This window comes from Akebia trifoliata, chromosome 11 (genome assembly GCF_017979445.1).
Source record: "Akebia trifoliata isolate Shusen 1 chromosome 11, ASM1797944v1, whole genome shotgun sequence".
Taxonomy (NCBI): domain Eukaryota; kingdom Viridiplantae; phylum Streptophyta; class Magnoliopsida; order Ranunculales; family Lardizabalaceae; genus Akebia; species Akebia trifoliata.
In genome coordinates, this window is record NC_141385.1 from 8,980,420 (window position 1) to 9,005,569 (window position 25,150).

The window sequence follows — 25,150 nt, forward strand, 5'->3', positions numbered from 1 at the left end:
GATATGGATATGTGGAAAGACAGGAAAAAGAAAGAAAAAACATGCATAAAAAGCATTAAAAAAATATGAGTAATTTTAATAGATGATAAATTAGGAGAAAGTTGATTAAGATGATTTGGACATATTCAATAAAAGGAGACTACGACCCTAATTAGAATAACAAAAATTCCACAATTTGGGAAGGATGACTTGATCACGGCCATGTTCTTCTTCTTTTTGAAAAAATTGTATTTGCGTTACATAAATACAAATTTTGTAACGCACATACCATCATATTGTGATATTTAATAAAATAAAATGTGATAAAAAGAAATGATATTTTAACGGTTACTTTGACGTAACTCTTTGGATTTTTCTAACCTCAACACAACTTTTGATGTTTGCCCTCCCATCGTATATAGAGCTGAAAATGTAGGAAATTATATAAAATTCCTAGAGATTAGTGCTATGATATTAGTAAAATTTTTAAAAGCTGGATCCATTATCCGAGGAAGAGTTGGTGTTGTCCTAGCTCTTTCCTTTATTATCTGTACACCACGCAGTACATGCAGCATATAAATATTTTAATAAAACTGGCATCTCGTCATGTCAAGTTGTTGTCGATACAGTCTCTTATTATTACTCGATCTAAGTGATACATTATTAATAAAACCTGGCACAAACCATGCTTAATATTAGATATATTAGAGATACTCTTGTATTTTGGAATTTTTGATAACAAGCCTCCCTCGAGCTTAGTTTTCAAATAGATTAATGGAAAAATATCCAAATGCCCTTGTCTGCAATTTCTAGTGAAAAATCTTTGATTTTTCTTTTCAGAATCAATCATTTTTCCTGAATTTATTATCCAATAATTTAATAAAACATAGTACAAGCCGTGCTTAATAATGTAATAATGTATTGGATGATACGATTTGACGAATATTAGAGACACTCTTGTATTTTGAAATTGATAAGAAGTCTCCCTTGAGCTCAGTTTTCTTAATAGACTAATCGAAAAAGATTCAAATGCTCTCGTCTTCAACTTCCAGTAAAAATCCTTGATTTTTCTTCTCAAAATCAATCATCTTCAACATTTATAGTATATAATCTACTCAATCCTATCTTCAATCCAAAATTAACTCTTTACAAGAAACCCTAGAGTTGTCTATCCAAAATCCCATTGTTTTGTACTTCCTCAAAAAACCTATTTTTGTTTTTCTTTCCAAAACCTACTATCTTCAATTTTTCAATTCCAATGTACCTTTATTAATCTATCCAGTTTTATCTTCAATTCATTTTTTTTTTCTTTTTTTTGTATACTTTGTATTATGCATAGAATGCCTTAGATTTTTCTATCCAAATTTCTTCTATTTTATACTTATTCAAAAGTCTTATCTTACCTTGAGGTTTAAAGGTTGAAGACTTGAAGAAGATAGAAGCTTGAGTTTGAAGATGAAGGTTAAGATTTTTATCCAAAGAGGTTAAAGATGACGGATTTTGAAATGAAATTAAAATCAAAGATTTCTTGGAAGACGTTGAAGATGATGTAATTTAGGTCTTTTTCTATTAGTCAATTAAGAAGATTGAGATTAAGACAGGTGTGTCATGAGTTTCAAAACACAAGAGTATCTCTAATTTTAATCAAAAGAGAGTGGTGGGGAATGCTCTTTTTTTCTTTTGATGGGTAGGTAGGGCATGTGTAATTCATCCTAATTTATTACATATATAATATTCATCCATCTTTTTTTTAATGAGTGTCCAACCTCGTGGTAATTATCCAAAAAGTGAAAAACTAATCTACACTTGCATGAATTTCTTCTTGAAATTCTATATAATCTCTAACAATAACTTATTTTCTTCTTAAATACCTTAATACTTTGCACCATCAAACTAAGCCATGCCAAATCAAACCAAAATGAGTTCAAAAAAAAATCAACTCAAAGCCATTGATGAAGAAGAAGATTGTATGTTTGCCATGGAATTGGCTAGGGCTTCAGTCCTGCCCATGGTCATGCAAACAGCTATTGAGCTCGACGTGTTAGAGATCATAGCAAGAGCTGGTCCATCAGCACAAATCTCTCCCACACACATAGCCTCTCAGCTTCCGAATCAGAATCCAGAGGCACCCATCATGCTTGATCGTATCCTACGCCTTCTCGCTAGCTACTCCGTGCTAACGTGCTCCATTGTCACACATGAGAGTGGCCACATGGAATGGCTCTACGGTTTGGCACCTGTGTGTAAATACTTCGTTCGAAACGAAGATGGAGTCTCCGTTTCTCCTCTGATGAACTTGATCCAAGACAAAGCCTACATGACTAGCTGGTCAGTAAAAACTTGTCTATGTTACTAGAATATTTATTCCATATTAGATATGGTGCTCGATATGGAGACTATTTTAATGTACATTTTCATGTTCTTCGGATCATGGTGATATCCAATTCCCTATGACATCCCTCTGTTCTTTCTAACATCACTACTATTTTTTCATGTTAATGTCCAAATAATTATAGGTACCACCTGAAAGATTCAATTCTTGATGGAGGGATTCCATTTAACAAGGCACATGGGGTGCATACGTTCGAGTACACTGGCATAGACCCAAGGTTCAACAATGTCTTAAATAGAGCAATGTTCAATCACACCACCATAATCATGAAGAAAATTCTTGAGATATACAAAGGGTTTGAGGACCTCGATGAAGTGGTCGACGTGGGTGGTGGGCTCGGAACTACCATTAGCATCATCACATTGAAGTATCCTACAATTAAGGGCATTAACTTTGATTTACCTCATGTAATAGAGCACGCGTCATCCTATCCTGGTATGATTCAAACACTCTTCAAACAAAGATCAACATTTTAATTTTTCATTTATTTATTTATGTATTTCACAATTGGGAAACTGAAACTCGAAATCAACTGAACAACATGAATTGCCAGATTATCCGCATTAAGGGAGACCAACTAGGGCTTAAAATGGGTTGGGTTCAGGCTGGATCTGAGTCTAGATCAAAAATTTTATTCAGATTTGTACCCTTATCTGAATCCGACTCGGATCCTATAAACTGAAACAACATCCAAACTATCTGACCCAACCGAATTACTTGATTCAGGTCGGATAATTTTGGACCATTCAACATGGTTTTTTGCTATATTTATTTTTTAATTGCTATACTATTCTATTTTACTATTATAATTCTTTTATTCTGTAATAATTTATGTTATGTTTAAGTAGTAAAAAAAAGATATTTTGAAAAACATAAAAATATAAATATATCATTCAGATTTAGGCAAATATAGGTTTGGATCCGTATTTGATCTGGATCCGACTCATATCAAGGGACATCAACCCATATTTGACCCATTTTTCTGCCCTATAAGCCCAACACTATGATTCAATCAATGTTTCTTCTTTCATGTAGTTTGAGTATATGTTTTAAGAAAAAAATAGCATGCTTGTAGGTGTGGAACATGTTGGAGGAGATATGTTTGTGAGTGTTCCAAAAGGAGAAGCCATTTTCATGAAGGTGAGTTCAGATTTATTGACATAACTAGATATTCAAACAGTCATCTTGTTAGTGTTTTTTGACTACTAATGACTTTATAAATTAAACTTGTAGTGGATACTTCATGATTGGAGCGACGAAGACTGCTTGACGTTATTGAAGAATTGTTATAAATCGGTACCTGATAATGGAAAGGTGATTGTTGTGGAGGGGATTCATCCCGTGGCCCCTGAGACCAACGCTGCTGCAAAAGGCCTATGTCAACTTGATCTTATCATGCTCGCACAAACCCCCGGAGGAAAGGAAAGGACGGAGAAAGAGTTCGAGGCCTTGGCAACGGGAGCTGGGTTTGCCAGTATCAAGAAAGTGTGTTGCGTTTTTAATTATTGGGTCATGGAGTTCTATAAAACGATCTGAAACTCAGAGGTCATGATCAGCATAAGTTTGTAGAGGCTAATTAAGTATTTGAGTAAAATGCATTGCAAAAGTGAGATTTCGTGATCGTGGTCACCATGTTGGTGAGAAATATTTGAAAATTCTTCTCTAGTGGGAAACAATTATGAAAGTGAGGGTGGAAAATTCTCTGAATTATGAAAATTCTTTGAAATTTTTAAGAAATTATTAAAATTCTTCAAATAAGGGATTAAACAATTAAATCAACGAATCAACAAATTAATTGACGATCTATCAATTAACTGCGGAATATGATCACATTTCTACCCTTCATCCTCAAAATTTTATTTTCTAAACATTCATATGTCTAGAACAAAATGCATGGGACTTTTAGGAAGGTTGAAGGTAATGGGTGTTTATAAGAAACACAAATATATCATACGTATATTTCCTGAAAATTTTTCTATTTTTCACAAATCCTTTCAAATTTATCCTTAGTAACTGAATTGAATCCCCACCGAATAATTGCCGAATTTGAATTTGGTTATGTACCCCTTGTTAAATTTTAAAGTTCATTTTTTAGAAGTCTTATTTTATTTTAAGGGTTGTAGTGAGGGTATTTATATAATTTTGTATGGGCCCCACTTCACATGTGTGGTTGACACATGTCACTTTCTCTCTCTTCTCTGTCTCATCACCTTTGCATTTCCCATGTAACCATTATTACTTTTCTCATGTATTATTTTAGAATCTCTATTTTCATTGATGAACCCTATTACCATCAATTATTATCTCTATTTTTTCATGCAACCAACCTTAAGTCTACTGCATTTTCGTTTTTCATGTTGAACTCTCTAGAAATCCTCTTGAAACTTCTTGAACAAGCATTCTAACATGTTAGAAATTTCTTCTACCACCTATATAACATGTAGGGAGTTTCATTCACAACCAAATCCTTGAAATAACCATTGAGAAGAGAGAAAATGAGTAAGATACCATCAACACTCCAAATTCCATATCTTGAATAAGTGGAGGTCTCATTTTCAACTAGCAAATTTTTTTCCGAATAAAATTAGTATTTCTCTTTTCATTATTTTAATTGTTGTTGTTCTTGTTCTTGGTTATGAGTCTTGGGCTAGTGTATTTTTACACTATTTGAGAAGTTGAGTTTCAAAAATTTGGATTCTGTCTGTCTCCACAGCCATCTCTCATCCTTGGGTATGAAGTAGTTTAGGTGGTAAATTAGTCATTGTTTCCATTTCAAACTTCAAATTATCCCATTCCTAACTTATTGTAACCACATCTAACATTAATTAATAGAATTGAACTTCATTAATTTTCAAGAGAAACAAAAGTAGCTCTTGAAATCAGCCTTTAAGGATAGTATAGCTCATGAAATTGCTTCAAAATAAAAATGTAGTACGTAACTACTCTTTCTTATAATCCTAAAACCACAACAAATTCAAACATCAATTCTTACATAGCTCCAAACAATGTTCTTGGTCCAAAGTCCTGCTCCAAATTTTTTTGTAGTATTTGGGATACGTAAAACTCTTGTATATGGCCGGAGATCCATCATCTGTTGCAGGGTTGATCATCGTGTCGTTACCAGGACAGAGTAAAAAAGCCACCGAGATCCTTTCCATATCGAATTGACAATCGCTCGATGCCAAACACTTTTGTACCTCCTGTTACTTAGTGCATGCGATCACAACACATTCTCGATTTCAATCTCTCCTTAAATTATTGATATAATGATACTATAATCCTTAAATTTTATTTGAGGAAAAAAATTGATTTATCGGATATTATCATCTTTCCATGAAGATTGGGATTATCCTTATTTAGATTTAGAGAAAGATCAAAGTTAGATTTTGTAAATTTTCATAACAACTTGATATGATGGACATTTGGGAAAAATGACAAAAAGAAAGTACTTTAATTATTGTAATTGTAGGAACAAAAAGTATCCCCTTTCTAGGGATTAGCAAAATTACTAAATCAAAGCAATTAGATCCGTTCTAATCTAATCCAACCCGTAATCCGATTTGAAGACAGATCGATCTCTTTAGCCGATCCCCACTCTATTGTTTTCTTTAAGTGGTTCGACCACCATGGACGAAGTCTCATCATGATTCATCTAGGTGGTTTGGCCCCATGGCCGACCTTTCACAGTGGTACATCTAAGTAGTTCGGTCTCCCCCTAGGGAGTCGACACTTGTCTCAAAAACTTAAAGTGATTCGACCAAATTCTGTGACCAGCAAGAGCTACTACTGTTTCTTCTTCTTCTTCTTCTTCTCCTACTCCTACTCCTACTCAATAGTGGATGCTACTATTACTTCTTCTTCTCTTGCTCTTGTTCAGTAGTTGATGCTACTGCTTATTCTTCTTCTCCTGCTTAGTAGTTGATGCTAATGCTTCTTGTCCATCTCCTACTCATGTTCAAAAGTTGATGTTATTGTTGTTTCTCTTTTTCCCGCTCCTACTTAGTAGCTGATGCTATTGTTGCTGCTCTTTCTCCTGTTCTTAGTCAATAATTGATACTACTACTATTATTAATCCTCGTCCTCTTCACTTTTGGGAATTACTCTATGGAGGTTGATATACTAAGGGAATTTTTTGAATCTATCTGAGTGGCAACATAACAAAATACTATAACTAATTACCATAAAGCTACCAAAGTAGAAAAAGTCATTACAACATGTTCTACCACCAAGGTAAAATACACATAGTGCTCAAAAGAGCATTGGATTATACACAAACTAACAAATTCATCACCTAGTTAACTGGATTGTCAAATAAGGATTGAAAAAACTCTAATGGTGTATAGTCTTACTCTGTTATTTCTAATATCAAAAGGGATTGCAAATCAAGTATTAGATTATACACCAACTAACAGATCCATCACTTAGTTGATTTTAAACCAATTTCATACCTTTTTTTCCCACAACATGAAAAAAGCCTATGTTTGGTGATGAGTGGGTTTTATACCTGCGAATTAACCACTTTTAAATATAATATTTTGTTAATTTTAGAGTCTTTTAGTTGTTTTTATTTAAATTTAGTTTGTTTTATACTTTTTATATGATTCTATGTTTTTATTTGGTTTTTATGCTTATTTTGCAGTTTAGGAACAGTATGGAATATTAGGATATTTGTCGACATTTAGGAAATTTTTGACTCAAATTGGTTCACTCTTGGAAGAAAAAAAGTTAAGCATACAAGCTAAAAAGTCTTCAAGCCGCAGCTTGATAGAAAACGAGGCCGCGACGGAATTCAAGAATTGCATAATAGAAATATAAAAATACAAGCCGCGGCATGACATGTTTTGATGCCATGGCCTGTTTACGTTTCCAACATTACACGTTAGTTTTTGGGGCCGAATTAGAGACAGATTTTGGTACTCTTAAACCCTAATGACGCCATACTTATAAATAGAAACGATTAAACATTATTTTGGGAGAGAAGTTCTAGGTTTTTCTTGGAGGCACAAGATCGAGAAGGAGGACGAGAGCTGGAGATTCGACTTTTTAGTTTTATTTTCCTGAACTTTATCACTTCTCTTGTTCTTTGTAATTTCTAAGAATGGTTGAATACTTTGGTGATTTTGTTTTCTTTTCAATGATGAACTAATTTCTATTCTAGGGTTATAATGGAACCCATTCATGATATTTGATTAGTTTTTTTTTTTCTATGATTCCATATGTGATTGTTTATTCTATCCAATGGTTAATACGATTTAATTAATTGGCCATTGATTGAATTGAATTAGTGAATCTTAATAATATCGACATAGTTATTTTGTATTCATGACCTAGATAGAATAACATATGCTAATTTGAGATAGATATATACTCACGTTGCTGTGCGTCCGTTATGAGAGCTTATTCTTAATGAATTCTTCTTGATTTAATTCTCATAGACATATAGGGAGTTAGTTTAGAAGGGTATGTTTACATGACCATCGACAGAGGCTTGTAGAGAATTTAGTGCTCTTGGGTGACAATCACAGTGAATTAATTTATCATAGAAAAGGAAGGAGAATTTAATCAAGTGGATTATTTGAGGGAAATTATAAACCTAGGTTTTATCACTCATTGATTTTAAATTGCAAATTTATTCTCTGCAATATTTTTCTTGTTTATTTTTTAAATCCTATTTTTACTTTTGTTTGGATAAAGTTAGACTGAGATAAATTAGTAATTAGCAATAGATTGATATTCAGTCTCCGTGGGAACGATACTTTCTTATCACTTTATTACTTGTTTCGATACGTATACTTGCGTGCGCAAATTTAGACAACATTTGGTAGCCCAAGTTTGTCAAATTTCATAAAATTCGACGGACCAAAGTGTCGAATATTTCATTGTCAATTTTTTTTTCGCAGATCGAAACCATCAAATTAAAGGAGGATGAGAGAAATATAATGGCTCCAAGCCATCGAATTGGGGAACATAAAATTTTGACGACCCGTAGCCATCAAAATTCGATTTCTAAAATTTGTGTGCTTTGGCCCATCGAATTTTCTTGTCCAAATTTTCAGTTTTCATGTGATGCCCAAGGGCAATTTCATCTTTGTATAGACAATAAATTCTTAGTTAATATTTTTACGAATGGGTTTTAATAATTCGTAGAAGAAGTAAGATTAAGAGTACCCTAGTTTTGAACAAAATTGTGAAAGGTTATAGACAATCTTGCCCAAATATATAAGTTTTGTGCCATGTGCTCTTTCTATTTTGATTTGAAATTTATTTTTATTGTTATCATCACTTCTTGAATATATTTTTTATAAATAAAAAAAATGTAAATTTAGGGTTGTAGAATGTTCAATAAAATATTGATTGTCTAGAAATAAGGAGTTTGACCACTTCTATCATCACCCATCTTACCCATAAGGAGAGATTGAGGAAGATCTACATATAAATTTGAAGTAGAATTGTTTAGGTGGGGGTTGCTTCTAAAGGGCTATAGAACAGAACATACCAATCAAATTGAAAAAATAAATAATTTAAGCTGATAGAAAGACCACCTATCCTTTTATTCGACTAAATGTTATAGAGAACGAAGGAGCATTACATTAGTAAATTTAATGTAATAGAGATTAGGTTGCTGATATGGATACATGGAAAGACAAGAAAAGGGTAAAAAATATACATAAAAAGCATTTGAAAATGTAAGAATAACTCCAATACATGATAAATTAGGAAGAAATCGATTAAGATGGTTTGGACATATTCAACGAAGGTCGACTTTGACACTAATTAAAATAAACATTTAAGTTAAAAGTCAATTAAGATTATTTGAATGTTTTTAATGAAGGTGACTACTGCTTTAATTAAAATAAACGTTCAAGTTGGAAATCGATTAGAGTCGTGGTAATCTAAGTTACCCACATGGCATACTCAATCGATACCCCTAATGTGACATGTTCGGGAATCGTAGATTTGTGCTCCTCGGGATACAAAATTGCACCTTTTTATGGGGAAGTGCAGTTTTGTATGTCAAGGAGTACAAATCTATTGTTCCCGAACATGTCACATCAAGGGTATCGATTGAGTATGCCATGTGGGTAAGTCAGATTATCATGATTCAATCAATTAAGATGGTTTTGATATATTCAATGAAGACTGATGATTACTATCTTAATTAGAATAAACATTTAAGTTAGAAATAGATTAAGATGGTTTGAATAAAAATTGTGAATGGAGATAGTAAGCGAAAATATGAATTTATGCCTTTCAATAACAAAATAGTACTTGACTTGTAGAATGGATTTGAGGAGCAAATTTCATTTAACAATCTTAAATCTTAGGGATAAGGCTTTGTTGTCGTACAAAAATTCCACAATTTGGGAGGGGATGACTTAATCACACCCATGCCCATGTCCTTTCTCTTGATTGTAGTAGTGAAAAGTTTGTATTCATCTTATATAAATACAAATTTTGTAACTCACAATCTCACATAGAACCGTATTGTGATATTTAATAAAATGTGATTAAGAAAAAAGAGAGATTTTAATTGTTACTTTGACATACCTCTTAGGATTTTTCAAACAATTTTTGAAGTTTGTTTCTCCAGCAGATATCGAGCTGAAATGTAAGAAATTATATACAATTCCTAGAGATTAGTGCTATTCTAATTTAGGAATTAGTACAATTTTTAAAAGCTATATCCGTTATCTAGGAGGAGTTGACTGATGTATGCTTATGTTGTCCTAACTTCTAACTCCTTCCTTTATTATTATAAGACAACTTGTGTTGTCTTAATTATTATTATTATTCTGTACTCCACGCTGTACAGCATATAAATAGTTTAAAGAGTCGTGATAACCTGACTACACTCAATCGAATCTCCTGACGTGACAAGTTTGAGAATCGTACATCTACATGCCTCGGGATACTCATTTTTATGAGAAATGCAGTTTTATATCTCGAGATGGACAGATTTACGATTCTCAAACTTGTCACAACAAGAGAGTCGATTGAGTGTGTCTCACGGGATAGTCAGATTATAACTAATCTAATTTAAAACATGGCATCTAGATATCAGGTTGTTGTCAATACAGTCTCTCATTACTCTAAAGTGCTACATTATTATTACTATTATTGAAGGAATTTATTATCAAATAATTTAATAATACATGGCATAAGCTGTGCTTAATAATGTAATAATTTATTGGATGATTGGATTTGGTGAATATTAGAGATACTCTTGTATTTTAAAATTGATAGCAAGCCTCCCTCGAGCTTAATTTTCTTAATAGACTAATGGAAAAAAGATCCAAATGCATTTAGTCTTCAACTTCTAGTAAAAAGATTCTCATTTTTTTTCTCAGAATCAATCATCTTCAACAGTTAGAGCATAATTTTTTAATCTATTCCATCTTATCTTCAATTCATTGTTTTTAATCCAAAATTAATTATTTACCGAAAATCTAGAATTTTCTGTCTTAAATCTCATTGTTTTGTACTTCCTTAGAAAATCTATTTGGTTTTTCTTCCCGAAACCTACCATCTTCAAGTTTAATATATTTAACCTTAGTGTCAATCCAATTTTTTCACCTTGCGTTCTGTATAAAAATCCTTAGAATTTTCTATCCATTATTTTATCGTTTTATAATTTCTCAAAAATCATATATTTGAGGTTTTAAGGTTGAAGATTTGAAGTAGATAGAATCTTAAGATTGAAGATAAAGGTTAAGATTTTTATCTAACAAGATTGAAGATGAGTGATTTTAACCAAAAGAGGAGGTGGGGCATATTTTTCTTTTTAAATTTTTTATGGGTAGGTAGTATAAGGGAAGATCACACAAATCAAGCAAAGGACAATAAATCAGACAAATAGTTGAAAATCATGCTTGTACAGCTAATAAATCACAGCACATTAATTCTCTGAAACAGTCAACTTTGTACAACCTTACTCTTAGCTAGTTTCCTAGAATAGAGTTGAGCACATTAATTCTTTGAAACAGTCAACTTTGTACAACCTTACTCTTAGCTAGTTTCCTAGAATAGAGTTGAGCACATTAATTCTTTGAAACAGTCAACTTTGTATAGCCTTACTCTTAGCTAGTTTCCTAGAATAGAGTTTGTAATTCCTGTATTTAAATGCACATGATTACCATGTAAAAGTAAATAAGAAGAGTTTTGTCATTTTACTCTAGAACAAAGATATTGTTCTTATTCAATTCTCATTAGGTAGGACGTGTATAACTCATCCTAATTTATTACATAAAGAAAATTTCTCTCTATAAAATAAAAAGTCGGGCTGGAGATTTGATAAAAAGCATCTATGATTTCCATACGCTTTCATATCAAGAAGTGCCGCATGAGGTTCCAGCGTGAGGTCAGTCCAGCATTTTTCTAAAATAAATGTACATTTCTCTAAGTCATCCAACTGTTTTTTTTAAATTAGTGTCCAACCTCGTGGTGCTATAGAAAAAGCGGTCTACACTAATGAATTTCTTCTTGAAATCCTTTATAATCTCATTAATTGTAGCGTAATTTTTTCTACCTTAATACTTTGCTCCATCAAACAAATGGATTCAAACGAAAATCAACTCAAAGCCATAGATGAAGAAGAAGATTGCATGTTTGCCATGCAATTGGCTAGCGCTTCAGTCCTGCCCATGGTCATGCAAGCAGCTATTGAGCTCGATGTGTTAGAAATCATAGCAAGAGCTGGTCCATCAGCACAAATCTCTCCCACACAGATAGCCTCTCAGCTTCCCACTCAGAATCCAGAGGCACCTATCATGCTTGATCGTATCCTACGCCTTCTCGCTAGCTACTCCGTGCTAACGTGCTCCATTGTCACACATGAGAGTGGCCATGTTGAAAGGCTATACGGGTTGGCACCTGTGTGTAAATACTTTGTTCGAAACGAAGATGGAGTCTCCATTTCTACTCTGATGAACTTGATCCAAGACAAAGCCTACTTGACTAGCTGGTCGGTAAAAACTTAATTATATTACTAGAATATTTATTCCATATTAGATATGGTGCTCGACATGGAGACTCTATTTTAATGTACATTTTCATGATCTTTTGATCATGGTGGTATCCAATTCCATAAGACAACACTCTCTTCTTTCTAACATCACCGACTATTTCTTCATTTTAATGTCCAATTAATTATAGGTACCACCTGAAAGATTCAATTCTTGATGGAGGGATTCCATTTAACAAGGCACATGGGGTGCATACGTTCGAGTACCCTGGCATAGACCCAAGGTTCAACGATGTCTTCAATAGAGCAATGTTCGATCACACCACCATAATCATGAAGAAAATTCTTGAGATATACAAAGGGTTTGAGGACCTCGATGAAGTGGTCGACGTGGGCGGTGGGGTCGGAACCACAATTAGCATCATCACATCGAAGTATCCTACAATTAAGGGCATTAACTTTGATTTGCCTCATGTAATAGAGCACGCGTCATCATATCTTGGTATGATTCAAACACTATTCATGCAAAGATCAATTTTTTTTTTAATTTATGTATTTCAAAATTGGGAAACCTAAACTCGAAATCAACCAAACTCGAGCTGGATCTGAGTATATCCATATCTACATCCATTTTTTATTTAGATCTGTATCCGAATCCAATTCAGATCCTATAAATTGAAACCATATTTGAACCTTTCTACCCAACCAAATTACTTGATCCGAGTCAGTTGGGTCAGATAATTTCAGACCATTCAACATTTTTTTACTATATTTCTTTTTTTATTGATATATTATTCTATTTTACTATTATAATTCTTTTATTTTTTAAGTATTCATGTTATATTAAGGTAGTAGAAAAAAATATATTGAAAAGCATAATTAAAATTATAATTTTCAAAGCAATATATCTTTCAGATCTAGCAAAATTAAATATAGGGATCGATCCGTATCCGATCCGGATACAACTCCGATCAAAGGACATCAACCCATATTCGACCCATATTTTTTATCTGGTCTACTCCAAGGGTCCAAACCTATTAAATTCGAATTCAGATCACTTGGATTTAGCATAAATCCGACCCATTTTATGCATTATGCCCAACACAATGATTCAATCTATTAATCTATTTACTTCTTTTGTGTAGTTTGAGTATATGTTTGAAGAATAAAAATACATGTTACTTGCAGGCGTGGAACATGTCAGAGGAGATATGTTTGCAAGTGTTCCAAAAGGAGAAGCCATTTTCATGAAGGTGAGTTAGGATATTTATCAATATCACTAGATATTCAAACAATCATTTTGTTAGTTTTTTCTTGACTACTAATGACTTTATAAATTAAACTTGTAGTGTATACTTCATGATTGGAGCGACGAACACTGCTTGACGTTGTTGAAGAATTGTTATAAAGCGGTACCTGATAATGGAAAGGTGATTGTCGTGGAGGGGATACATCCTGTGGCCCCCGAGACCAACGCTGCTGCAAAAGGCCTATGTCAAATGGATCTTATCATGCTCGCACAAACCCCCGGAGGAAAGGAAAGGACGGAGAAAGAGTTTGAGGCCTTGGCAAAGGGAGCTGGATTTGTCGGTATCAAGAAAGTTTGTTGTGTTTTTAACTATTGGGTCATGGAGTTCTATAAAACGATATGAAACTAATTGCTCGTGGGGTTCGACTCAAATCTGAATAAATGATCAAATTGTATTACTTTACTTTTCCTTAATGATAATCAAAAGAATGACTCCTACATGGACTCTATGGGATGCCATGTGTCAAAGTTTCACTTCCAATCTCAAATGTTAATCAGACTTAATTTGATGGGTTGTAGTTTGATCCCATAACCTATTAAGGTACTACGATTCAATGTTCGTTGGTAGGCAAATATGAAGCAATGACATTAAAAGCATAGTTCGTCCTACTGTTGTCTTATAAAGGAAATTTTGCCAAAAATGGATCAATGATCTTTATACCAATGGAAACAAGACCCAAAAAAGGCAATTGCAAATCATGAGGCATCTACATCAAGAGGCATGTCAATCACTGCTCAAAACATTAGTAACAGGAATCGTGATAGTCTGACACTCTTTTTTGCATTTTCCCTTCACAGAGCCGTAAATTAATTGCCTTCGGGATACAAAAAACGTATATTTTTGGTTTTGTATGGTTCTGTGAAGGGAGCGTACAAAAAAAGAACGTCAGATTATCACGAGTCCAAATACACATACACACATAGAGTCGGGATCCGATGACTCGTAAAAAATGACCAACTGTTAAAACACAATCAGTACTATTGGGATAGATATTGATCATTGGATTTCGTGTTCTTCTAAGAATCAATGAAGGACCACCTATCTTTATGGACCACATGTCCATGAGGGACCAAAAAACCTTATTGGGTGACACATGGATCTCGAGCACAAAATTTTAAGAATTCAGAAAAAACGAATAATTTTTTTTTCTCCATTGATTTGGATTTTAAATTTTAGATTTGGAAATTCACTGACATTTCATTTTCAATGACTTTGATTAGGTGAAGAAAAATTTATTTTCTTTTGAATTTTTTGTTTTAAAAAAGCAGAAATTACTTAAAAAACCTTGATAGAGGGATTTCTTTCTAATTAATCTCGGAGTTTTGTGCAATAGCTTAATAGGTCATTTAGTAAACTCTTTCTTTCTTAATGACCCCTCATTATTGGTGAACTCATTGGTTTTTTATTTATTATTGAGTTCACCACTTTTTATTTATTATAGAACTCTACGCTTGGAGAGTCCTTTTCTTGGTATGTCTACCAATCATATATATATATATATATATATATAGTACAATAGAATGCACATGTGACAGGCATGTTGTCTCCTAAAGACTTTCTTAATAATGAGTTGTTTAAAATATAAATTTTTTATTTCTTAATAATGAGACCTTTTTTTAAAATATAAATAATAAAAAATTTATTGAAAATAATATATAAAATAAATATTTTATTCTTGTATATATAATAATTGGAATGAAAAATCTGTTTGCTAATGGTGATTTACAATTTTTGGTAAATATTTGAGATACCCATATTTCCAAATAGATGATACTCCTTGACCTAGGTTTACTCCAAAAATAAGTGTCTCGTATTCAACCTCTAACAAGAGCCTTTGACTTTTCTCCCTCGGAACCCATCATCTTCAATATTTACGGTATATTTAGAGTTTCATCTCCAATCTTCAAATTATGAGAGCAAGATTGGATTTTTGAGAAGTAAAAGACAGTAGAATTTTGGGTGTACAAAAATAATGATTTTTCTAAAAGAAATTGATGACAAAGTTGAAGATAATGAATTGAAAAAGAGATTGAATAAATTAATTAAAATAATTTACTAATGGCGGATTGAAGTTGAGATTGAATAATTTAAAATAATTTATCCAATAAATTAAAAAACTTAAGATGACTCACTTTTGGGTGAAAATGATCAGAACTTCCGACTCGAGGTTGAAGACGAGGTCATTTAGGTTATCAAAGGAATTTAAGTCTGGCACATAATGAGTTTGAAACAAAAGATTATCTCAAATGCTCATCAAACCAATCACCCTTTTCTAAAGATATTATTAGAAATTTTTAATTTTTAATTTTTTGAAAAATAAATAGAATGAATATCATTGTAAGATATGGACCTCTTACCACTCCATAAAAAAAAAAAAAAAAAAGAGCTATCATTCTCTTGAAATGACAAGTCCACATTGAAAAAGCACAGCCCTTGACGTCCCCTTAACATATTATTCTCAATTGGCTAATGATGTTATTTCTAGGATTTTTCTAACCTCAAGTTAGGTTTGAACCACCACTAAAGAAGAGTGATTCCTGACGATGTATATTTTGTTAATCAAACAAATATCTTTCGACAAATTTGGAGGCTCAAAATCAATTGGCAATGAGTGAGAGGCCCAAAAGCTTATAAGGAGAATAATCATGATTATTTGACTGTCCCACGTCATAAACTCAATAGACTAATCTGACATGATAAGTTTGGGAAACGTAGATCTGCACTACTTAGAATACACAGCTACACTTCCCCATAAAAAGTGTATCTCAAGGGAACTGTATATCCCAAGGAGCACAGATTTATAATCCCCGAACTTGTCACATCAGGTGGTCAATTGAGTACGTCACGTGGGATAGTCAGATTATCACGACTTTAAGAGAAAAGAGACTAGGCAATAAGTGTCCGATGTGGATCAAACTCAACATCTTCCACTCCTAATTTTTATTAAAAATTAGTATATTTGAAAGAAGATTTTTTTTTATAAAAAAAAGAGAAGACACTTGAAATGATAGTCTTTCCTATTATAATGAGAGAAGGAGAAGTAGGGGATTAGTAACGCCAAAATTTTCTTTCAAAAATGTTCTTATATTACATTTAAATTTACTAATTATTATGGTCCTTTGATTAAAATAATAGAATTGCATATCAACAACTGCCATACCTTGTTATATAATTTTGCTAAATTTACAAAAATACTCTATTATGAGGTCAGGGTTTGATGCAAAACTAATTTACTAAAATTAAAAAAAAAAAATCCTTTTAATCTTTAATATTATAATGAGATAAAAGATAGATGTAAATTCAAAATCGGCTTAAAATTATCTTGTATATTTAAAAATGTTAATATTACATAAATCTTAAGTTTTTGTTATTTATATAAGAAAATAAAATAGTGAATCCTACTCGAATTATAGTTGTAGGGTATAAATGTGTCATTTGAGCTACAATGGAATGGGTTCACACTATCCCACTTGAACTTTAGAATAATGATAAATGCACATGGTTTTTGGTATGAGATTGAGGCTTGGCACAGAATCACGAATCTTTTTCTTCGGGATAGAAAAAGATATATGGTTCTATGCCCTTGCCACGTCAGCCGCGTATCTATTACTTACCAAAAACTGTGTGTATTCATTATGACTCTAAATTTTATTGTCTTTCATCTCTCCCCATCCACTAATTTTTAATAATATCCTTAGAATTTTACTCTCTGTTACTCTTTTTTCAATAATACTCTTATAATTTTACTATTTTTCTTTTTTTAATTCTAAATAAATAAATTCTAATTCATAAAATGATAATAAAACATACCCATTTTGATATAAATAAAAATCAAAATGATTATATTACAATTTTTTTTATAAACATAGAAATTTTGGCAAAGTGCCTATTTTTTCTTTATTTTTTATTAGATGATATTTGATTAATAATAAAATGACGCACTAAATCCTACGTAGTGGTTGAGATGGCAGTGCACAGAACCATAGATCTACACTAAAAAAAAGATCTACGGTTCTGTACACTTCTACGCCCAATCAATCGTGTACAAATTGTGTAAGATTTATGACGTCATTTTACACAATTTACGGTATTTTGGTCAAAGGCATCCGTACATGTAACTTTTTCCATTAAATCGGGGACAACTGTTCTGCCCCATGTGGGGTCATATTAAAATTATCAACTTAATTAAATGGTCACCGCTCCCAAACACACATATCTGCATAAGCCTACCCATTTATTTTTCCCATCACATTCTACAGGAGTGATTGGTGGATTGGTTACTTCCATTCCATGTGCAGACCACTAGTAGTCCACACAAAATGTTTCGATGACCCGAAGAAGTTGATCATCAACCATATGTTGATTTTGGTCCAATGAAATTGTAGCAAAGTGATCTTTATCTTAAAATAATATATTAAAAAAGGGAACATATTAATGGTGATTTACCAAAATGGTCATATACTCATTTTGGTATTTTTACCAACATGGGAGTATTCTATATCGACATTAAATTAAATTTTCCATCATATTTCCTTTTTCAACATGAGGTTCCAGCCTGAGGTCAGTCCAGCATTATTCTAAAATAAATGTACATTTCTCTAACTCATCCCACTGTTTTTTTTTGTAATCTCATTAACTGTAGCTTAATTTTTTCTACCTTAATACTTTGCTCCATCAAACCAAATGGATTCAAACGAAAATCAACTCAAAGCCATAGATGAAGAAGAAGATTGCATGTTTGCCATGCAATTGGCTAGCGCTTCAGTCCTGCCCATGGTCATGCAAGCAGCTATTGAGCTCGATGTGTTAGAAATCATAGCAAGAGCTGGTCCATCAGCACAAATCTCTCCCACACAAATAGCCTCTCAGCTTCCCACTCAGAATCCAGAGGCACCTATCATGCTCGATCGTATCCTACGCCTTCTCGCCAGCTACTCCGTGCTAACGTGCTCCATTGCCACACGTGAGAGTGGCCATGTTGAAAGGCTATACAGGTTGGCACCTGTGTGTAAATACTTCGTTCGAAACGAAGATGGAGTCTCCATTTCTACTCTGATGAACTTGATCCAAGACAAAGCCTACTTGACTAGTTGGTCGGTAAAAACTTAATTATATTACTAGAATATTAATTCCATATTAGACATGGTGCTCGATATGGAGACTCTATTTTAATGTACATTTTCATGATCTTTTGATCATGGTGGTATCCAATTCCATATGACATCACTCTCTTCTTTCTAACATCACCTACGATTTTTTCACTTTAATGTCCAATTAATTATAGGTACCACCTCAAAGATTCAATTCTTGACACAAGGCACATGGGGTGCATACGTTTGAGTACCCTGGCATAGACCCGAGGTTCAACGATGTCTTCAATAGAGCAATGTTCGATCACACCACCATAATCATGAAGAAAATTCTTGAGATATACAAAGGGTTTGAGGACCTCGATGAAGTGGTCGACGTGGGCGGTGGGCTTGGAACCACAATTAGCATCATCACATCGAAGTATCCTACAATTAAGGGCATTAACTTTGATTTGCCTCATGTAATAGAGCATGCGTCATCATATCCTGGTATGGTTCAAACAGTATTCATGCAAAGATCAAATTTTTTTTTTTAATTTATGTATTTCAAAATTGGGAAACCTAAACTCGAAATCAACCAAACTCGAGCTGGATCCGAGTATATCCATGTCTACATCCATTTTTTATTTAGATATGTATCCGAATCAAACTCAGATCCTATAAATTGAAACCATATTTGAACCTTCCTACCCAACCAAATTACTTTATCCAAGTCAATCGGTTCAGATAATTTCAGACCATTCAACATTTTTTTGCTATATTTCTTTTCTAATTGGTATATTATTCTATTTTACTATTATAATTCTTTTATTTTTTAAGAATTCATGTTATATTAAGGCAGTAGAAAAAAAATATTTTAAAAAGCATAATTAAAATTAAAAATTTCTGGGCAATATATCATTCGGATCAAGCAAAATTAAATATAGGGATCGATCATTATCCGATCCTGATCCAACTCTGATCAAAGGACATCAACCCATATTCGACCCATATTTTTTATTTGGTCTACTCCAAGGGTCCAAACCTATTAAATTCGGATTCAGATCACTTGGATTTAAGATAAATCCGACCCATTTTATGCATTATGCCCAACACTATGATTCAATCTATTATTCTATTTTCTTCTTTTGTGTAGTTTGAGTATTTGTTTGAAGAATAAAAATACATGTTACTTGCAGGCGTGGAACATGTCGGAGGAGATATGTTTGCAAGTGTTCCAAAAGGAGAAGCCATTTTCATGAAGGCGAGTTAGGATATTTATCAACATTACTAGATATTCAAACAATCATTCTTGACTACTAAAGACTTTATAAATTAATCTTGTAGTGGCTACTTCATGATTGGAGCGACGAACACTGCTTGATGTTGTTGAAGAATTGTTATAAAGCAGTACCTGATAATGGAAAGGTGATTGTCGTGGAGGGGATACATCCCGTGGCCCCTGAGACAAATGCTGCTACAAAAGGCCTATGTCAAATTGATCTTATCATGCTAGCACAAACCCCCGGAGGAAAGGAAAGGACGGAGAAAGAGTTTGAGGCCTTGGCAAAGGGAGCTGGATTTGTCAGTATCAGGAAGGTTTGTTGTGTTTTTAACTATTGGGTCATGGAGTTCTATAAAACGATATGAAACTAATTGCTCATGGGTTCGACCCAAATATGAATAAATGATCAAATTGTATTACTTTTCCCTAATGGTAATCAAAAGGATGACTCCTAAATGGATTCTATGGGATGCCATGTGTCAAAGTTTCACTTCCAATCTCAAATGTTAATCAGACTTAATTTGATGGGTAGTAGTTTGATCCCATAACCCATTAAGGTTCTACGAACGTTGAATCGTTGGTAGGTAAATATGAAGCAAGGACATTAAAAGCATAGTTGGTCTACTGTTGTCTTATAAAGGAAATTTTGCCAAAAAATGGAAACAAGATTCAATCAAATTTCAGTTTGGTCAGTTAATTTGTTAATGTAAATACAATAAATCTCTGTTAAGTTGGAGACATTTCAAGCTTTGAGTAAAATTGGGTCAATTTCCTATGAATCATGAGGTGGTGGACATGTGAAGATAGACAGCTATGTATGGTGGTGCACGATTGAATCTGTGATGGATAATTTAAGACCCAAAAGAGGCAAATGAGAATCGTGAGTCATCTTCATCAAGTGGCAAGTCGATCACTGCTCAAAACATTAATAACAGGAAACGTGATAGTCTGACGCTCTTTTTTGTATTTTCCCTTCATAGAGCCATAGATCATTGCTTTCAGGATACAAAAGAACATATATTTTTGGTTTTGTATGATTCTGTGAAGGGAGCGTACAAAAAAAGAACGTCAGATTATCACGAGTCCAAATATACATACACACATAGAGTCGGGATCCGGTGACTTGTAAAAAATGACCTACTGTTATAACACAATCAGTACTATTGGGATAAAACACATACATCATGTATCCCTAGCACTACGTCATATTGTGGTTTTGGCGACGCCACAACTGCGCTAAAAACGACTGCTAAAGGCAGTCGTTAATGACGACAGTTTTAAGCCGTCGTTTAACCGTTGTTTCAACTGGAAATAAGTAAAAGTTGGGGTGCCAATAGCCACTCGAAAAAAAAAAAGAAGAAAACAGAACCTTCGTTTACAGAACTCTTCTTCACCACTGTATAACTTCTACTCTCACTCTCACTCGACTGATCACTGTATAGTAGAATATATTCAGCTATTTTCGACTGACCAGTCGCTCTCTCGCTATCTCTCGATTCCGTCGCTCTTCTCACTCTCATTCTTTTTTTTTTTTTATAGAAATCAATCGATAGAAATTTTTTTTTTTAGAAACAAATCGATCGGAATTTGATCGAAAAATCTTCGCTCGACCTCTCACTCAAAGAATATGTTATTTTGAAGACGAAATCAGATTTGATTTACAAGTTTTAGGGCAGAATCGATCGGCGTTTGATCGAAAGTTTTAGGGCTTTGTTCGATCTCCCTCCTTTTGCTTCGTTTGTGATCGAATCTTTAGGTATGTTAAAGTTTTTTATTGAATCTTAGATTTTCCATAATGAATTTAGGGTTTCAAATTTATTTTTCATTGTTAAAGCAGATTTAGGATTTTGTTTGATCCCTCCTTCCCTAATCATTTTGAATTACCTTCTATTGCAGAGGAAATCCATATAAGATCGTTTTTCAGCAGCTAAGTTTCGATTTCTGTCGGATTTGACGCAAGTTTTTGCTAGGTTTTTTATCTAATCTTAAGGTATGTTAAGGCTTTTGATCCAAACTCAGATTGTTATCAATTATTTTAGGGTTTCAGATTCTAATTTTAATTTTATTTATCAAAATGCTATATATTCTTAGATGTTAGTTGTTTAATTGATTTAATTATAAAATCTTCATTTAATTTAGTTTTGTGAAGAAATCTTAATCTGAAGCTTTTTTCTTTGTTGGGTGCCCAACTATGAATCTATTTTAGTTTTGTGTAGTGACTCTTTGTTAGGGATTGTAATGAGTAGTTTTTCAGTCATTTTAGTCGAATGAGTTTCTTTCTTCATACCCTCTCCTTTTGATTTGAAGATTTGTTGCAGCTGTGAAGTGTTAACCATTTGTATAGTAGAGAATGAAACACTTTGGGGGTGAAGGTGGAAACAGATCCCAAAGTTATAATCCTTTGTTCATTTTTATTTGGTAGAAAAGGTGCAAAAACCTTTAGATACAAAGTGGAGGAATACCCCCTCTTGTACCTTAATTTATATATGATCTCTGTATTTTGGTTAGGGTAGATGATGATTACAAGCTGTCTGTAAATTCATACTGTCCCTTCGCCGAGCTTTCATTGATTAATAGAAAGTCCTTCATGAATGTCAAAACATGGTTCATGTTGTCATAATCCCAAATTTTTTTTGGAGTGAGTTATAGCTAATGATGAACTATGCTTAAATTTGGTCTTGAATTGATACTGAATAGAGAGTACATGTGGCATGCCTAGTGTTTGCAAATGAAATTGCTTGCTTTAATAGGTTTCATCTTTGAATCTCTTGGGGTTCAGTTACTTTATAATGTGTGCTCATATGGCATATATCTATTAAATTACTTGTGCCTTCGTTCCAGCATTTTCTACATATAAGCAACAATGGTTATTGTCCATCGAATCTATATTTTGTACTCCTCTCTACAACCACTGCCCACTCCCCCACCTAATACTTCTTTTTGTCTCCAAAAAGAATCGAATCTTAATTTTCCTCTCTAGTTTTACTGTCTTGGGTGGGACCGAGTTTGGTTGGAATCTTTGTTGACCTTAGAGTCCTTGGACACAAATATATGCAAACAGTCCACCAAAAGCATTCACAATGAAGTAACAGTCCACCAAAAGATCCATGGACACAAATATATGCAAACAGTCTTCTCAAGCCTTCATACATATAATAATAAAAATCTTACAAATCACAACACCATAACAACAACAACAACAACTTTGCTTTCTTTCAACCAGAAGGTCACCTCCAAATCTAGTTGGGAAGACAAAGCAACATTCAGTCTTATAAATATATAAATATAATTATAATAGATTGGTGGTAGAATGGCCTTGCAGCCTCCATTACTAGTCAATCAATCATATTAGCGGAGCCAGGTAACTTGCAAGAGAGTTTATTGGCTTACAAGTATCAATATTTTCGATTCTCCGGTGCCTCGCCTTGATCCTTACCAAGTATTCAACAGGGATCCATGCAAAGCTAAGCATTGCTGGTGCTCTATCTTCACCTGGTCCTTTTTCTTGTTTATGGGTTTATATACTTTTCTTGATAAATATTTAAAAAAAGACATGCCTATTTTGGTAAAATACCCTAGATTCTTTCTATTTGATAAAAGAATACTATCTACCAGTCAACTGTAGTTTTAATAATTAATCCTTAAGTTTTTAAGTCATTTTTCAATTAGTATCATGGCCATGGCACATAGACAACTACGCCCATGTCATGTGTCAAGGTAATGCTCATTTGTTCTAGTTTTTGTTCCTTTTTTTCCTCTTTAGTAAATCTAATACTATTGACGATTTGAAAGTGAGTTGATACATTACTTGGAAACAAGTAGAGTGAAAATATGAAGTCAAGAATATATCAAAGGTAAGCCTGAATAGAAACCTTAATGAGGGGAGCTACTATGCTAGCTTGATGCTGTTAAACCTTATAATCAACATAATTAAAAGGGATATTTATGAATAAAGGAGAGAGTAGGGTCTACAATTGTGTTTTATTATATAGATGTTTTAACTGTTTTTTCCCATTTTGTATTTTGGAGAGATATTTAATGCTTTCATTCATCAAGTTTACATTGATTTCACATATTCAGTTTGATGAGTTCATGCTGTAGGCGTCATTGATTTATCCTTCTTTTGGGTTTAACCTGCCCGCCCAAAAAAAGATATATTAACATTATACTTTATATCAAAGGTCCTAAAAAGATTTGGGCATGTTTATCGCATAAGAGGCAATATATTGGTAATAGAAATGGGTCTTCCCATCTTGGAGGCAGAAAATATGCAAAACAGTGAAAAATATTTTTGTGAATGCAATTTATTAATGTCGTGTTTCATAGGAATTTAATAGTATCTGGATCTTGAATCAAAGGATTTCCTGATGTTGTTGCTAGCCCTTCTTCTTCCAGTATTTGTATGTTCTGGATATTGAACATTTGAATTACTACACAGGCTTGCCATGTGGTGCTAGGAGTTTTATAGAATTGGGTATGGAATCTTAGCTACCGTTGATTTGGTCTTATCTTCCTTAACTTAAATATAAATACATCAGTATCATCATTAACATTCTAAGGGAATTCTATTGTCATTTTCTTAATAGTGTATTTTTGTATCATTTCTATTTCTGTATTTGAGTAATCTATGTCGAGGTCGGGGGGGTGAGCACTGACATCATGATTTTAGTAACACCTTTGAAGACCACCAATGAGAATGCTTAATTACTTATTCATAAGCAGTAGCATGAGAAATTTTTTTTCCCTGAAATACAAATCTTTTATTACATATACAGACGGTTTGTTGGAAATTGAATTAAGAGTTAAAACTAATCACAAAATATCATAAATCAAATTTTTTTAAAAAAACCAAATTACAATAATGTTTTGGTTCTAAGATTATAGCATCTCCAATGTATAATTTGAGATTATTTTTTGTCGATTAGGAAGAGCAGAAACACCTACTCCCCTAGTTATTTCATTTTCATAAGTCATTATTGCTTACCTCTCTCTCTCTCTCTCCCTAATTTAATGATTCTGTATCATAATAAAAGACTGTAACAGTCTCTTTCTCTCTCTAAAATAATTGATTCCCACTTCAACTTTTTCTTCTTGGATTGAATCATATCTTCTTCTGTCTGAGATTTTGTTGCTTAAAATCCAGTTAAGAAAATC

At 33.1% G+C, this 25,150-nt stretch overlaps 2 protein-coding genes and 1 pseudogene across 3 annotated transcripts; all 3 read left to right on the forward strand.

Annotated features, from left to right (window-relative positions):
- Positions 1-1,549: 1,549 nt before the first annotated feature.
- LOC147390777 (caffeic acid 3-O-methyltransferase-like) lies at positions 1,550-4,054 on the forward strand. Its single transcript, XM_086458841.1, has 4 exons — positions 1,550-2,307; positions 2,496-2,806; positions 3,447-3,511; positions 3,605-4,054. Exons 1-4 carry the CDS (start codon positions 1,880-1,882, stop codon positions 3,905-3,907), a joined length of 1,107 nt encoding a protein of 368 aa, XP_086314967.1. The 5' UTR covers positions 1,550-1,879; the 3' UTR covers positions 3,908-4,054.
- A 7,518-nt stretch (positions 4,055-11,572) lies between these two features.
- LOC147390778 (caffeic acid 3-O-methyltransferase-like) lies at positions 11,573-14,122 on the forward strand. The gene is made up of 4 exons (XM_086458620.1): positions 11,573-12,332; positions 12,524-12,834; positions 13,521-13,585; positions 13,682-14,122. The coding sequence occupies exons 1-4, from the start codon at positions 11,923-11,925 to the stop codon at positions 13,982-13,984; spliced, it is 1,089 nt and encodes a 362-aa protein (XP_086314746.1). The 5' UTR covers positions 11,573-11,922; the 3' UTR covers positions 13,985-14,122.
- Positions 14,123-18,282: 4,160 nt separating this feature from the next.
- Positions 18,283-20,588, forward strand: LOC147390779 (caffeic acid 3-O-methyltransferase-like; annotated as a pseudogene). The gene is made up of 4 exons (XR_015182912.1): positions 18,283-18,735; positions 18,927-19,221; positions 19,911-19,975; positions 20,059-20,588. The product of XR_015182912.1 is annotated as a caffeic acid 3-O-methyltransferase-like (transcript).
- The last annotated feature ends 4,562 nt before the right edge of the window (positions 20,589-25,150 follow it).

Bases quoted from the DNA above. Each gene is read 5' to 3' on its own strand.
- LOC147390777 (XM_086458841.1), top strand. From the start codon at position 1,880: ATGCCAAATCAAACCAAAATGAGTTCAAAAAAAAATCAACTCAAAGCC. The intron at 2,807-3,446 runs GTATGATTCAAA...GCATGCTTGTAG, and splicing joins GCACGCGTCATCCTATCCTG to GTGTGGAACATGTTGGAGGA. The intron at 3,512-3,604 runs GTGAGTTCAGAT...TTAAACTTGTAG, and splicing joins GAGAAGCCATTTTCATGAAG to TGGATACTTCATGATTGGAG.
- LOC147390778 (XM_086458620.1), top strand. From the start codon at position 11,923: ATGGATTCAAACGAAAATCAACTCAAAGCCATAGATGAAGAAGAAGAT. The intron at 12,835-13,520 runs GTATGATTCAAA...TGTTACTTGCAG, and splicing joins GCACGCGTCATCATATCTTG to GCGTGGAACATGTCAGAGGA. The intron at 13,586-13,681 runs GTGAGTTAGGAT...TTAAACTTGTAG, and splicing joins GAGAAGCCATTTTCATGAAG to TGTATACTTCATGATTGGAG.